At 52.0% G+C, this 14,780-nt stretch overlaps 1 protein-coding gene across 4 annotated transcripts in view; it reads left to right on the top strand.

The window, feature by feature from the left end:
* The window catches only part of LOC308063845 (ankyrin repeat and fibronectin type-III domain-containing protein 1-like), a 221,494-nt gene that overhangs the window by 46,033 nt on the left and 160,681 nt on the right, over nucleotides 1-14,780 (top strand). For all 4 annotated transcript variants that reach the window (XM_080387343.1, XM_080387341.1, XM_080387342.1 and 1 more), the window contains exons 2-3: nucleotides 6,557-6,750; nucleotides 10,255-10,472. In XM_080387343.1, coding sequence (XP_080243469.1) covers nucleotides 6,557-6,750; nucleotides 10,255-10,472 — 412 coding nt within the window. The remainder of the gene's footprint in view (nucleotides 1-6,556; nucleotides 6,751-10,254; nucleotides 10,473-14,780) is intronic.

Genomic DNA, 14,780 nt, shown 5'->3' with positions numbered 1-14,780 from the left:
TTCAGTGCTTGGGCAATGGCCCCTGCTGGAGAGATGCACTTCAAGCCTGAGAGGTGGCAGGAGAGGACACTTTTGCAAACCAGCTGGTGGAAATCATGGTATTTACCAGCTCACAGCTGAGCTTGGGAAGGTATTTTTGTAGCTTCACATTTTTTTTTTTTTTCCTTGCAAGCTGAATGCTGTTTTGGTTTTTGTTTTGCTTTGAAACTGTTTCACAGCCAGATAAAAGATGCTCTGTTTTCAGCTATCATCCTCTGCTCTTCAGCCCCTGTTACCTTTCTAACAGTATGAAAACAGTTTTGTGGAGGCTTGGCTTGAATTGAGAAGAGAGATGTCGCATGGCTGAACTCCCCCTGCATGGGGGACACCAGCTGTGCTTACAGCAGAAGGGGTTGCTGCTGCCTCCCCTGCGCTCCCAAAAAGCAAGCGAGGTTGTGTGGTCCCCAGTGCAGGACTAGGACTGTCAGAGCTTCTCGTGCCCCAGGGGCATTCTTGGGACCAGGGGAGGACATGGCAGAAGCACCTTACAGGTGATGGAGAGGAACTGCCCGGCAGGTGTGCAGGGTGAGGAGGGGGCTGCACACAGGGCTTGGCTGTCCTGTGCAGCGATGCTCAGGCTTCTCTTAAAATGGTTGCCTCTGTTGATGATGTTGACTGCTCCTCTACTGCTGAAAATGTGGTTCTGTGCGACAGGGGTCCTGCTGCAAAGAAGTGGCAGATTGTCACTGCTCACTGCCCGTGAGATGAGAACTGGTATGGGACTGTGGCTTCTCGGTTGGCTGCTGGGTAGTTAACTCAGGTGTGTATACTGGGCAGTGAGAAAAGAATTTCTGTTGGGGTGTTTTTTGAGTGCAAAGGGAAGATCTCAGTGATTTTCTCTGGCTTTGCAATTCACAGGGTCACTGGATAAGTACCAGTGACTCAGGGGTTTGCTCACAGTTGATAAGGTTTCCAGAGCAAGCTGTGGTGGTTTTGAACATGCGCAGGTGCCCTGTGAAGGCTACGCTCTTTCTGAATCTTTGGGGTCTGGTTATCAAGGCCACCCTTGTATTTTATCCAGTTGTATCACTTGCTCTCAGACTTCTTCTCTAGGCTTTCCTAATGCTGTGTGATCCCCTTACACTTCACTCCCTGCTTTCCACGGGGGCTCTGCTGCTGCTTTGGACCACAGTGACTTGCATCCCAGAGGGTGCTGCCATTGTTGCCTTGTGCTTCTGTCCAGAAATTACTTCTAAGGCGCTACTGCTTCACCTCTCCTGCTGCTTCCTTTTGCTGCGAAGCCCCTCTGCAGAAACCAGCTGCAGATAGGTGTTGTCTTGTCTCCTGCTGCGGTCTGGGTGGGGATGGAGAGCATCGCACAAATCACTGCTCATCTCCTCCCCGTGGCACGCAGCCTCCCTGTAGCAGAGCTTGCACCCAGTGAATGCCGTGCACTCTTGGGGTGCTGGAGGCACAGCTGTGCCTTGCTCTGGGAGCTGGGCTAGCCATGGCCTGCATCCTGGGCTGGTGGGGCATCCACAATCCAGTTCTACTCCTGGTTGCTCCCTGCAGGAGCAGGCTCTGCTTCTCCCCTCTGCATGGACAGAAAGTGGGGTGAGGCACCATGGGGTCCCAACCCCCCTGTGCTGGTCACCTTACACCCAGCTGGGTCTCTGCAAGCTGTTTCAGGGAATGGATGCAGGTGTTTTATTTTTTTCCATTTTGCAACCACTGTCTGTGGTAAGAGGCTGTGTGGTTCAGGCTGCGGAGGAGGTGAGGATGATGCAGGGACCGGAGCGTTCCCTTATGAGGGAAGGCTGGGAGAGCTGGGCATGTTTAACCTGGAAGAAGAAAAGACTGAGAAGGAATCTTATCAATATCTACAAATACCTTAAGGACGAGTGTCAGGAGGATGGGGCCAGGCTCTTTTCAGTGGTGCCCAGTGACAGGACAAGGGGCAATGGGCACAACTGCAGCACAAGAAGTTCCATCTGAGTATGAGGAAAAACATCTTTACTGTGAGGGTGGCAGAGCCTGGAAGAGGCTGCCCGGAGAGGCTGTGGGGTCTCTTTCTCTGGAGATGAGCAAAACCCACCTGGGTGTGACTGTGCAACCTGCTCTAGGAGACCCTGCTTTAGCAGGGGGTTGGACTAGATGACCTGCAGAGGGCCCTTCCCAACCCAACCGTGGTGTGGTGGAGGTGCACACCGCCTTCACCCTCCTCCCCAAGCAGAGGCACATCTGCCCTTGCCCCAGTCCAAGAGAGGGCTGTGGTGGGTAAATTCTTCTCCTGGCTCCTAGCATCTCTTGTTTTCCTGAATCCAGCTGAAAGCTTTGCTGAGTTTTTAAGGTCAGGTTGCTAAGTTACACCTCCTTGGAGGAGCATGCTGAGTAGAGTGTTACAGGCAGGAGCAGCCATCAACAGGGAAGATCTGGGAGCAGTGTCCCTTTGCAATTACTGGGCTCTCCTGGCCCTTGTCCCTGCCATGCTCTGTCAGTCCTGGGTGAATCTCAGTACCTCATGTAGCTGTTCTTTCCCAAAGTTTTAGCTTTATAAACTTCTTTTGGTCAGTAGATTTAGCTAACTAATTGACTGAGGGTGTAGAGGAGCTACCCACAATTACCGGTGAAGTGCTGTGGGAACCTGCAGGAGGAAGAGCAACATTTGGCTTCTCCATCTTGTGTTTTTGAATCCTTATTTGCCTTTTGGGGCTGTGAGCTCTTTGGGGCATGCACTGTACCCCTTGGAGCTTGGAAATGGCCTTGCATGTCAGAACATATGGCTGTCACCAGGTCACAGCTCTGGAGCAGGCAAGCGAGGTCTGGCGCCGCTGGTGTCCTGCTCCTCTGCCCCTCTCGCTGTTTAACCTTGCTCCCGGCTGAACCTCCTTCTCTCCTTCCCATTTTCTGCAAGCAGCCTGGCTCTGGGAAGACTCAGGGGAGCTGGATTAGCACAGTGTGTGCTCGGGTTTGTCTGAGAGCTGCTGGGACTGAGCGCTGTGGCAGGGTGAGGGCTTCCCTCTTCCCAGGACTGGAATGTCTTGGGAGGGTCGCTGTCCTCAGGCATTTCCAGGAGATGTGCTGGAGGTGTAAATGGGTGAGGTTTACTGGGCTTCTTTTTGGGTTGTGACAGTAGAGGGTTTAGGGTTATTTTTTCCCTCCTGCTTGCTATCTCTGTTGCGTTGCTGGATTTTTGTGCTGTGGCTGGCATGGTGACTCCTCCATCCTTCCCCTGGGTAAGCTGGGGACTCTGTCCTGTTTAGGTTGGGCTGGGAAGTGGCCGCTGGAGAGCAGCTTCTCCCGCATTGAAATAAGCATGGAGGGCAGGCTGTGTGTGTGTGTGTACAGGAGGGATGCAGGATCTGGCTTTCCCTGGTTTAACTTGCATTAACCTTTTCTTTATTCCTCCCTTTATCTCTGCTCAGCCCTTCTCCTCTCTTTCCCTGGGGTGATGAAGAGGCCATCTGGTAAAGACATCACCATGGGGAAGGTGCTGGACATGGCACATCTTTTGAGATGTGTTCAGCCTCTGTTTCTTTGTGCCCCCCCCCCCCCCCCCCCCCTTTTTTTTTTTTTTGTCTGTCACAGTGGCTTTTTTGTTAGCCTGTTTGATTTCAATAAAAGCCTGGAGAAGAAGCATCCATGTCCCCCGTGTGTCATGGGCTGTGGCTTGGGGGGTGGGATGCTGGAGCAGTCATCTGGGCTTGTGGGCTTGCACCCTGCCTGGCACAACCAGCTTGTGGCCTGTGGCTGTCCCCAGGGCTGGTAGCAGGGGACCTGGCCCTGGTGACTGTTCTCATGTTTTTTCCATCTGGCTGTGGACTGGGAGTGACGGAGCTGTCACTGGGCTCCTGCCTGAGCTCTCACATGCAGCCAGAAGGATTTTTCCACCCTTGTCAAGACTTCATTATGTGCTCTCCTTTCTACCAAAACGCTGAACAGCAGCTAAATACAGGCTGTAACAGCATCGATTGTGGCTTTTCTAATTGAGCTTTACACTCCATCAGGGATCTTTACTAGTGGGATGTGGTATCCTTGATAACACCTAGCTGTGGAGCCTGCCTGGGAAGCATATGTAGATGCAATGTGACTTCCCAGTGGTACCAGGTCCCAGCTGCCAGTTGCAGCTGAGGCCTCTGGAGTTGCTCATGGGATGGTGGATCTGCAGAGCCAGAGTGTGCCTGGCAATTTGAGTTCAGATTTCAGATCTAAACAGGTTTCTGACTGCTTTGCTCTTTCTGATATAAATCATTGTCTGCAGCTATGCAACTTAAAAATCGCTCCTCTAAGGGTGTGAATTCTTCTCTTTTTACCCCCGTGTGATTTGTGTGAGTGGCACTGTAGGCACAAAGGGATGTTGACGCTTAAAATGCTAATGCCATTCTGCAGGTGATGGAGCTATACACAGGTGCATTTAAAAGAACTGAATATTACATGCAAGAAAAAAAAAGAATGTTTTGAACTCCAGCAGAGACCAGGACTCAATTATGCAGCACAGTGATGTGTTAAGTTACATCCCTGTTGTCTTGTGCCAGTGAGATGTGTTACAATGAGAGGTACATACGTTTTACTGAAATAGAAACAACTCCGGGTGCTAATTCTGGCTTTGTATATCCTGGTGTATCTTGTTTTCATGTCGACGCAAGTGAAGCGTGGGGCCACACGCCTGGTGCTGCTGTGGCAGTGCCTCTGCAGGGCTGGGGCACTGCTGTCCCTGTTGAGTGCTCAGCAGCAGCTCTGTGGAGCAGAGCAGCATCACCTGGGAATAAAAAGCAAATGTGATTACCACAGGAAGTAATACATTTCTGAACCGTAACATCAAAATGCACTCCCTGACCTTGCTCCTACAGACACATCTGTCATGATCTGGGTAGGAGGCCCCAGCAGCGAGTGTGGTGGCCACCCGCCTCCCAGCGCCTGTGGCTCCTGCCCTCTGCCTGAGCGCTGCCTGCCCATCGCTCCATGCCTGATGCACAGGCATCGCCATCCCACAGGAGATGGCTGTGTGGCACCGCAGCTCTGCCACGGTCCCCATGTTGCTGCTCGCCCGTGGACTACATCGAACGTCGACACCAGTTGGGAGCTGCTGTCACATCTGTAAAGGGAGAGAAAAGTGATCATAATAAACGTAGCAGTGACAGGCAGCTGCCAAGGGTCAGGAGCTTTTCAATGATAGGCTTTCCCTGCATGACCCTGAGGACCAGCTTAGTGGAAATAAGATACAATTTAGTGCTGTGATATAGAGGGAGGCAGAGCACTTGCCCTCCTGCCTGCACTGGGAGCTCAGCTCTGCCTGGCGCTCTGGAGTGGGTGGAGGGTGCCAGGTCTGAGCTGGAGGGGGAGAAAGCAAAGGGTGTGGAAACAACCATGGAGAACGGAAGCTCATTTTGTGAAAGGAGACAGAAAGAACTTGCTTTAATCAGCCTAGGAAAACATGGGCCAAAAGGGGCTGTGAGTGGGGTATGATGGAAATTAATCTTGGGAGCAAACACCAGAGAGGGGGAATAATAATTTAATCTAAAGGTTAATATTGGCACAAGAACAAATGAGCATAAACCAGCTAAGAATTAAATTTTGGAAGGAAATCTGAAGGTTTCATACAATGCAGCGTGAGATTTAGCAACAGCCTTGTGTGAGGATGGACTCTTGGCCGAGCCCCTTGGGGGTGTGCTGGTGACCTCGGTCAGGCTCAGGTGTGGGCTCTGGGACAGCGGGGCCAGGGGAACAGCCTTGAGGTGGGCCCAGTCTGTAGTCCTTGGCACAGGGTGATTCCCCCTGCATCCCTTCACACCACACTGCTGCTAGGCATCCTTTCTTTTTTATCCCATTTCTGGGATTTTTGCAGCATGATCTAGGCTAGTGTCATCCCTGAGGATGGCATCTGAGGAGCATCCCTTAAGGGAGGTGGTGGGGTGAAACAGGAGAAAGGGGACCTGCTCCCATGTCCCACTGTGAGGCTCTGCATGCTCTCGGGTTTTGGAGGAGGCAGCAGCTTGTGGTCATGCTGTGAACACATTGACGTGTGTCTTGGTTCCCCCTGCAACTTTTGAGCCTCATCATCAAACTCAGTTGAGCTTTGACCTCGTGGAGATCTTGACCTTGTGTTTCTACATGTTTCACGACACCTTTGTGACTGCTACAGTGCCTGCTGTGTGAGTCTGTCTTGCTGTAGTCTGGACCTTCCCTATAGCACATGTCCCTGGACCTCTGAGTAACCTGATTTCCACCACCAAGAGCATTCTGGTGTCTCGGACAGTGCTAAGTAGGGCAATTTGTATCGCTTCAGTCTTGAACCCACTGGTTTGTTTATTTGCTTAATTCTGTTTGTCTGAGTTTTGAGGTGGGGTGGGTCCTAGAATGCTTCGTATGCTTTTTTTTCTGGTTATGGCTTGCAGCTCAAGATACAAATCCTAATTAAAATACACTATTCAAGGGAGAAGGCTCTACTGAAATAGCAGCAGCTTTGCAAATGAAGGGTGCAGTGTGGCGTTGGGAAGGACCGTGTGCTCTGTTACAGAAGGGTTCTGGCTTGAAGGAGCTACTGAAAGGGGTATGCCCTGTGTTTTGTCCCCCCAAGGTCTCTGGACAGAAAGCTGCAGCGACCGCTCCTGGGGAAGTCCCGAACACTGCCCAGCATCCCGCAGTCCCCAGTCCTGAGCAGGCTTCCCCTCCTCGACTCCACGGCGTACAGGGAGGAGATGCCGGAGCAGAAGCCCTACAAGAAGCACTCGGCCTCTGACTGCCAGAAAGGCTGCACGGTCCCTTCCACTGGTGAGTGTTGCCGTGCTGTGGTGAGCTTCCACCCCTTTCTGCCGGGCGCCTGCAAAATCCTAGCAAATATTTCCTGCTTCACCAGGGGCACAAATAACAAAATAAATCTAGCTGCAGTCTGTGTGGGGTTTATCCTGCTCCAAAACCAGCCTTTCTTGACGAGGTTTGGGGTGTTTTGCCCCTCTCTGAGCCTTTCTTTGAGCCCGTTAAAGTTCTCTATCTTTCATATTACGCTTGTGAGAAAGCAGAGTTGGCTCATGGAAACCATCCGGTGTGGGGAGGTGATGCTTGGAGCCTTCTGCCTCTGGGTAAGCTGCATCTCCTGGCTATGCATGCCAGGGTGAGCTGCTGCCTTAGTGGCTCTCCGGCTTTTGCAACAAGCCAAAGTGCTTTTCTATAGTGTGAAGTGGCTTCAGGGCACTTGTTGCTGGTGCCCATCGGGAGCAGTGGCATGGAATGACACTACTGTGCCCTTTCCGTCATCCTGGCCTGGGATGGGGGTTTGCTGTAGCAAACGCTCCCCAGCCTGGTGGTGTGTGTTGACCTTCAGGTCAGCTGAGGGTTTTTAGCATGTTCTTCTACTCTTGCGCTGATCCTGATGAAATACTAATCTGGCTGGGCCAGCTGCTCTGAACAAGTTTATTGGCAAAACTGTTGAGGCTAAAGCGTTTCAGTGCTTTTGGTGCCAGCAGGATTGCACTGGGGCCATAAGAATGATGGGGAAAGGGATTATTAGCACTGAAACAAAGATAAGGCCTGCAAGCCAGGGCTGACAATCTGGTGCTAAATAAAATCCTTATAAAACAACTTCCTTCAAATGGCACCTTTGGTTTTTTTTTTAATTTTCTTTTAAATCTAACCTGCTCACAGATCACTGTGAGCTACCCAGTAGAGCAGCTGTCCAAACCCTTGAACAAATAATTTTAATGCTTTGCAGGCTGTGTTTCATTCCCTGGTGCTACTCATTCTCCTAAAAGGCGTGCACAGAGAGCATCTTGGCACGTCGCTGAGCCTGTCCTGCCACAGTCATCACAGTGGTGCTCCTGGGTGTGTGCAGGACCCATGTGGCCGTGCTTTGCTGCATGCGGGACCCGTGGTTTTCCTTTCAGCCCTCTGGTCCAGCTGGAGGATGCAGCTGCCTGTATCCCCTTGGAGAGACGGGGGAGAGACCAAGAGTAATGAAATCCTTGGGAAATGGGGTCAGTGAGATCAGATGTGACCCGGTTGGTCTGTGGGGCTTGAAACCCAACTCCTTGTCCTTGGGAGAGGTGTCCCACACAGAGCAGTGGGTACTGCGGGTGGCTGTCCCTTACCTGGTACCCTGGCAGGTGGGCTGCATCCAGCATGCAGCCCTGGCCCTCCCTTGCCTAGGGTGGCAGAGCAATGGGGGCTGTGTCTGGGCACGCTGTGGGGCTGGGAGAGGATGCTCTAGGGGACAGAGGGTGGTGCAGGTGGTGGCTGAGCCATCGTAGATGGACGTGGCGTAGTGAGGCTGGTTCCTCCTTCCATGTGTGGCTTTCCTGCGTGTGGGGTGGGTCCGTCCCTGGCTCGGCGCCGGTGTCGTGGCGTTTCCTGCTGTGTCCCCGGAGCGATGCTATCTTGCAGTGGCAGTCTGGATCTGGGCTTCGATTGACGTGTTTGTGCGTTGAATAATCACAGCTTTCAAACAGCAGTTCCTGTGTTGTATGAGTTGACATTTGGAGAGGAGCAGCAGCAGCAGCTTATTAAATTGAAAGTAGGGGAGGGAAAAAAAAAAAAAAAAAAAAAGATGTGATGCTAGGTAGTACTGTGCTCCAGGTTGCCTCTTTGTTCACGTTTTTAAGCTGTCTGCCTTTTCCCTCTTGTCCTTTTGGTTCTGCTGGTTTTGATTTGGTGCCTTCAGATTCACTGGCAGGACTTTGCGTGCAGTGAGCTGTCTTAATACCCTAAGAAGCTCGGGGAGTCTCAGGGAGGGATGTGTGTGTTGAGCCACAGAAGATGGAGCAGCTGGTCGCAGGTAGTCCAGCCCGTGTCTCATCATATTCAATGTGAAGCCCTCAGCCTTGCTGGGTAAACTGGACTTCACTCTCTGAATTGTGGCTGGTTTTTACCTTTGCACCTTTATCTGCTTTAAACTCTCGAAGTGTTTTGCTCCTCTGCTGTAGTGTAGCAGGGACACAGTCATTTGCGCTCAAAGATGGCAGGTTTTTCAGAAACCAGAGACAAATGATCTTACTTTGGGCAGAGGCTGCAGGAGGCGGGGAGTTTCTGGACAATCATGTGAGATGCCCTTTGGGCTGCAATAGCTAATAAACCCTCTTGCTCAATTCTTGTAAAAATAATCAATTTATTGTTTGCTATGGCTATTGAGAAGTGATTTTGGCTGGGGGGTGGGAAGCAGGGCAAACTCCAGATGTAAAGATGAGGTTGGCAGCAAAAAGCATGCGGCATCCAAGCTGCTCAGAAAAGAGCAGAGCAGTGATATTATGGAGACATTTCCTGTTGTGTTTTGTTATTTTTTTTTCTTTTGTTGCAATGAAATGTGGTTGGTCCTATCTTGGGAATGCCAGCTCTGCGTGATGCTGACTGTCCTCTGCTGCCGCTGCTTTCTCAACGTCAATGAGGTTTTGTCTCCGGGCTCTCTAGCCCTGCAGTGCTGCATCAGATGGTGCTGCAAGGAGCTTGGAGACCAGAGGTCTGGTTTCTTTCCTTGGTTTGGCTGTTGATTTGCTCTTGGCCATGTCATAAAGAGTTTTCTGGAGGAGAAGATAGCAGTAAATCCATCTGTGATTTGCAACATTTGTGGTACCTCAGTTTTCCCATTCACAAAGCAAAATTTATCATCGCCAAGCACAGAGCACGTGAATACTTGTAGGAGAGAGGTTTGATACAGGTGTGTAACATGAATGCCAGCAGCAAGAGCTGCATGGGGTTCTGACTGTACGATCTGTATTTCTTAAAAAGCAAAACAAAGCCCCAAACATTTACTTCTAACGTGGAATGTCTTATTGGACTTGAGGGGAGGAAGAATGAGTGAATTTTTTTATTTCATTATAAGTGACCCTTTCAAATGGGATAAACTTGTTGGAGTTAAATAGCAGGAAATTTTAAAGTATTAGGATTTTGGTCTGCTGATTTTTTCTGAGTAGTAATATTCATACTGCAGTAGCACCTGGAGGCCCTGACTCTGGCCAAGACTTCATTGTGCTCAACTGTATTTGCCCAGTTCCTGCCTGGAGGGGTGGCTGTTGGGGGCTGGGGGTACATGAGGCTGGACAGGGTGAGAGCAGGGGCCATCGCCTGGGGCAGGCGGGGGCAAGGGGTGCACCAGGGCATGAGGCAGGGATGTACCACCTCCTCCAGGGAGGGAGCTCTGCATCACCTGTACCCCATGGCATGCTGGTGGGTGTGGGGTGGGCACGGGGGTCCGGACTGTCCACTGGGCATCCCCACTGTTGGGCTGGAGGGGTGGGATGTGGCTTGGGCTGTGGCTCTGATGGCATGGTGTGTACTTCTGCTCCCCAGGGGAGGCGTGGCGGCTGGAGGATGACTGCACAGACCCCCCCAGGGACCCCCAGCTCAGCACGGCGGTGGAGGATGCCCCATTCAGCTACTTCCGCACCCGGTCCTTCTACATGAGGAAGAGCCTGTCAGTTGACAACCACCTGGGGTCCCTCAGCTATGCCGTCCACCCGACAGAGACGAAGGCTGAGCGTGTCAAGACCAAGCTGCGGCGGCAATTTGTGAGTATCGGGGTGTCTGGCCCTCTGCATTCACAGGCATGTAGCTTCCCAAAACCACCAACGTGTCGGAGAGCTTTTTTTATGTGCAGCATTACTAAATCAACAGAAAAAGAGGCTGCTCCAGCCTAGTGGAGCAGATGGTGGCAGCAGCTCGAGTTTGCCCACACCGTGGCAGAGCCCCTGCCTGCTTTGCCTGGCTCCCCGGTTTCTGGCTCCCCGCTTGCCGCCGGCTGTCGCTGGCTCAGAGGTGGCTGTTGCTCAGCCGGGCGATGTGTGGGATGGTGCCTTGTTTCTTGGGTGCTGCTGTCCGAAGTATGAAACAAGGTTGAAAGTAGGAAATGAGTTTTCCTGTCCTCTGCTTGAGCAACTGTGTCTTTGCAAGGATTTGCCCTGGGCCAGTGGACGGGTGCGGCAAGGGGCTGGGGCGAGCAGTGAGCCAGCGCTGAGACCCTGGGGCAGCTCAGCCCTTTCTGGCCCTCTGGAGCATCTTGGTGGCAGGACAGCAGGGACATGTCAGGGCTGCGCTGCAGCTGCAGGGGACTCTGATCAATGTTTCATGGGCTTTGTCTCTTCTCTTTCCCAGAGACACCCGATACAGGAGTTCGTATGGCCTTCCTCCTGCCTTGTTATGGTCCTTGGGGTTGTAATGAGGGCTCAGGTGTCCCTGTGCTGAAAAACACTTGATGTTGGTTGGCAATGGGTGAGAGCATCAGTACAATGGGAGCAGAACGGGGGGTGAGTGCCCATGCAACCCAAAGTTTTCCTTTCCTCCCTGGGAGGACAGTTCCGACCTCAGCAGCGTGTTGATGCTTTTCTGTGCACTGCAGCAGTGGATGCCCATGGGGGTGAGTCTGGGGGAGCTGGTCACAACCCTGGTGCTGCCAGCGGCACCTGTGAACCAGCTCTGTGGGAGCTGCTGCCTTGGGATGCCTCAGCGATGGAGATGAGCAAAAGCAGGACGGGGCGTCTGATCAGTGGCCGAAAGATGTTGGAGATGAGGTGGTCCTGCAGCTGGGTGAGGCACCTATGTCTGCTTTATCTGTCTGTCAGCCTTCTGCAGCCTGAAGCTGCACCCAGGAGAGTGGGAGGGAGATGCTGGGGGACAGTTCCTCTTTCAGAGATGGTCTTTCAGTAACTCGGTGGGATCTGTCACCCACAGCCTCCCTTCTGCAGTGCAGAGTGGTGCAAAAGGCATGGAAGGACTTGGGGCGCTCAGCACAAGCAACATCCTGGTGCTTGCAGAGAGTCAGTGCAGATTACTGCAGGGCTCTGAGTGAATTTGTACTTCTTTTCCCATTGGCATTTTGAAGTACTCTGTATCTAGGCCAGTCGTTCTGGTATTGCCCAGTGACTTTGTGATGTTCTAAGGAAACCTGTTGAGCTGATGGTGCAGATCCTGGTGCTCCCCGAAGAGGAGCCAGCAGCACTTGGGGTCCCAGCTCCTGATGGGGCAGGCCCCTGCCGCCTGCCCATGGGGTCAGCCACTGCCTGCTTTGTGCTGTCTGTGGCTGGTTTGCTTTGGCCTTTGACTTCATGAGGTTTTGGGGACTTTTAGCTTTTCTTGGTGTACCCATGGAGCTGACTATCCATCAAGGAACAGAGCAGGAAATTCGTATGATGTGTCTTGTTTTTTGGTTTTTTTTTTCTTGCTATGTCTTTTCTGGTTTGTTTTAGCAGCTAAAAGATGTTGTTGCTGTAGGCTTGGCCATGGGCTGTGACCTTGTGAGACCTACTGAGAAAAGCAGACTCATCCTACCTGGAAGGGGCATCACAGGGTCCTTCAGCAGGGGCTCAGGGCAGCAAGCATGCAGCAAGCTGAGCTGGCAGCTTGTTCCGTAGCTGAGGCTTGGGCTGGTATGGGACCAGTGTTCCCCACACAGCTGGACAGCCTGGGTTTTAAGTTCACGGTAAAGGTCCTGCCAACCTGGGGAAGTTATTTCCAAGAACAGGTAGCAAGGGTTGGGCTCCATGTCCTCCCACTGTTTGGTAATTACTTTCTACCTTGGTGCTGGAGGCACTGCAGTGTCCCCCGGTCCCCGCAGTGCCCTGGCTAGCCCCGCTCTGAGTGTGGCTGGTGGGACAGGCAGTGCCTGCTGAGAGCCACTCTCCTCGTGCATGGCAGAGCATTTACAGGAGAGAATATGATCTGCCTTTTCTGCAGTGGCTCATCTGGGACCTTTCAGGAAGGTCCACGTTTAAAGCTTGATTCATTTTTCCGGGCTGTTGCGCTTGCCCAGCTCGTAACATTAGATTTCTGGCTTTGCTCTTTCTGTGCTGACATTCCGGGATGCCTTTGCCTTGCAATGCAGTTGCTTGGCTTTCTATTTTGGGAAGTGCTGAGCAAGGGGAGAGGCTCCTGATTACAGGGCTTTTGGGGGGCAGCTGGGACCCTAGCCTGGCAGAGTGGATGGGGATGAGGCAGAGCTATTGCCCACATGGAGCCTGTGCTGTGCAGCTGTCTCGCATCCATTTGATTAGGCTCTCTGCCTAACGAAGGCTTCGTGTTGGTCACAGGCATCTAAGCTTCTGCAAGGGAGAATTTATTATAGCTTGTGTGAAAACATTTGAGACTTGCCTCCCTGCACCCCTGGGGTATGGCATGCTGGAGTGCTGCTGGTGTTGCCCAGGCATCTCTTGGCTTCCCTGCCAGTGCAGAGGGAGCACCTGCAAATTCTGTGTGGCCCTGTTCCCCAGGAGCAGCCGCCCTTCCCCTGTCTGCCGGAGGTGAGCATGCCTGCCTTCCACCCTCCTCCAGCTCTAGGAGGATTTCCCCCAACCACATAGCTGGTGGCATGTGTCTTCTTTGGTCCCACTGCTGGCATGTGATGGATCTGCACATACAGATTGCTTGAATTTGCATAATTTGAATTTTAAATGAATTCCAATTTTTGTGATTGTCAGAATGAGTTTTCTTTCTAATAAGTCTTTCCTTTTAACTCCTCTAAGGCTTGTAATGTTGGTGACATTTCCACCTTTGAGCAAGAGGAGCATTTGATAGCTTTTTGGCACCTGTCTCTCACATGGATCCCCTGCCTTGCCCCCATGGGTCCAGCACATCAATGCTGTCATGGGGGTGATGGCCAGGGCTGGGTCTGTGCTCCGAACCCTTGCGCCTGTTGTTCTGGGTGATGGATAAGGGCCTGTTTTGGGTTTTGTGCCCGGCTGGCTCCATGCTGCCTTTGAGATGGGCAGCAAGAAGCAGGGATGGGATCTTCTGCCGTGTCCCTTGCCTGGGGGGAGGAGGAGAGCAACGATGACTGTTACAGGCTGTGCTGAAACTTCTTGTCTTCTCAGGACCCCGACCGTTAAAGGTAGAATTAACCCTATTATAAACTCAGTATTAGCTATAAGGAGCATTAAAAGAGACACCCAGAACTGAGTCACTGTCTGTAGTGGCTGCTAGGACAGTCCGTGCAGATTACTGCAGGGCTCTGAGAGAATTTGTACTTCTTCTTTTCTCCCTTGGGATTTTGAAGTACTCTGTATCTAGGCCAGTCATTCTGGTATTGCCCAGTGACTTTGTGATGTTCTAAGGAAACCTGTTAAGCTGATGGTGCAGATCTTCTGCTCCCTGAAGAGGAGGAGCCAGCAGTGCTAGGGGTCCTGGCGTGCTGGTCATTAGCCTGATTTGCAGTGGGTCTCTATCCTGACACCCCCTGCTCCTCTGCAATGAAATGCTGCTGCTCTTTGGTGAACTCTTCCACAATGCACAGTTTGTGCTGGTGAGATGGAAGAGAGCAGCCGGTGGCATGGCCGTGCCACAGCTCTGCCATCCGTGGTGCTGCCACAGCTGGCCTGATGCTTCTGCTTGCTTTAATTCACGCATGTTCCAAGTAGGTGAGACTCAAGATTGTGTTGCTTTCCTGGGCGTGTCCTCATGCACTGATTTTTTTTTTTTTTTTTTTTTTTTTATTTTGTATGGTATATTTTCTAGGCAGTCACTCTGTTATGAAATGTCTGTGCCCTCCAGGAAAGACTTAGAGCCCTGTTTATCTTGGAAGCTCTTCTGATGAGTTGAGCAGAGGTAATTCTTGCTTTACAAAACCCATAATGAAGGAGAAAAGGCAAACCGGAACGGTAGGGCCTGGGAACAGGAGGCAGTGAGGAGACAAACTTGCTTTGTGGCAGAAACCTGATCAAATCCAGTGCTCACTGGGCTGTAGAAGGAGGCAGGCACTGGCCAACGTGTATCCATCCAGGTTCGCCTATTCCCGTGGATAATGATCAGTCCAGAAACTCCTCCTGTTCTGATGGACGCTGCAGTGATGTTGGGCAGCTGGAGTACCCAGGTCTGGGCAGAAGCCACCT

The sequence above is a fragment of the Falco punctatus genome, assembly GCF_963210335.1.
Source record: "Falco punctatus genome assembly, chromosome: 4".
Lineage (NCBI taxonomy): Eukaryota > Metazoa > Chordata > Aves > Falconiformes > Falconidae > Falco > Falco punctatus.
Note: the sequence above shows the minus strand (reverse complement) of the source record. Positions and strands in the feature narration are given on the sequence as shown.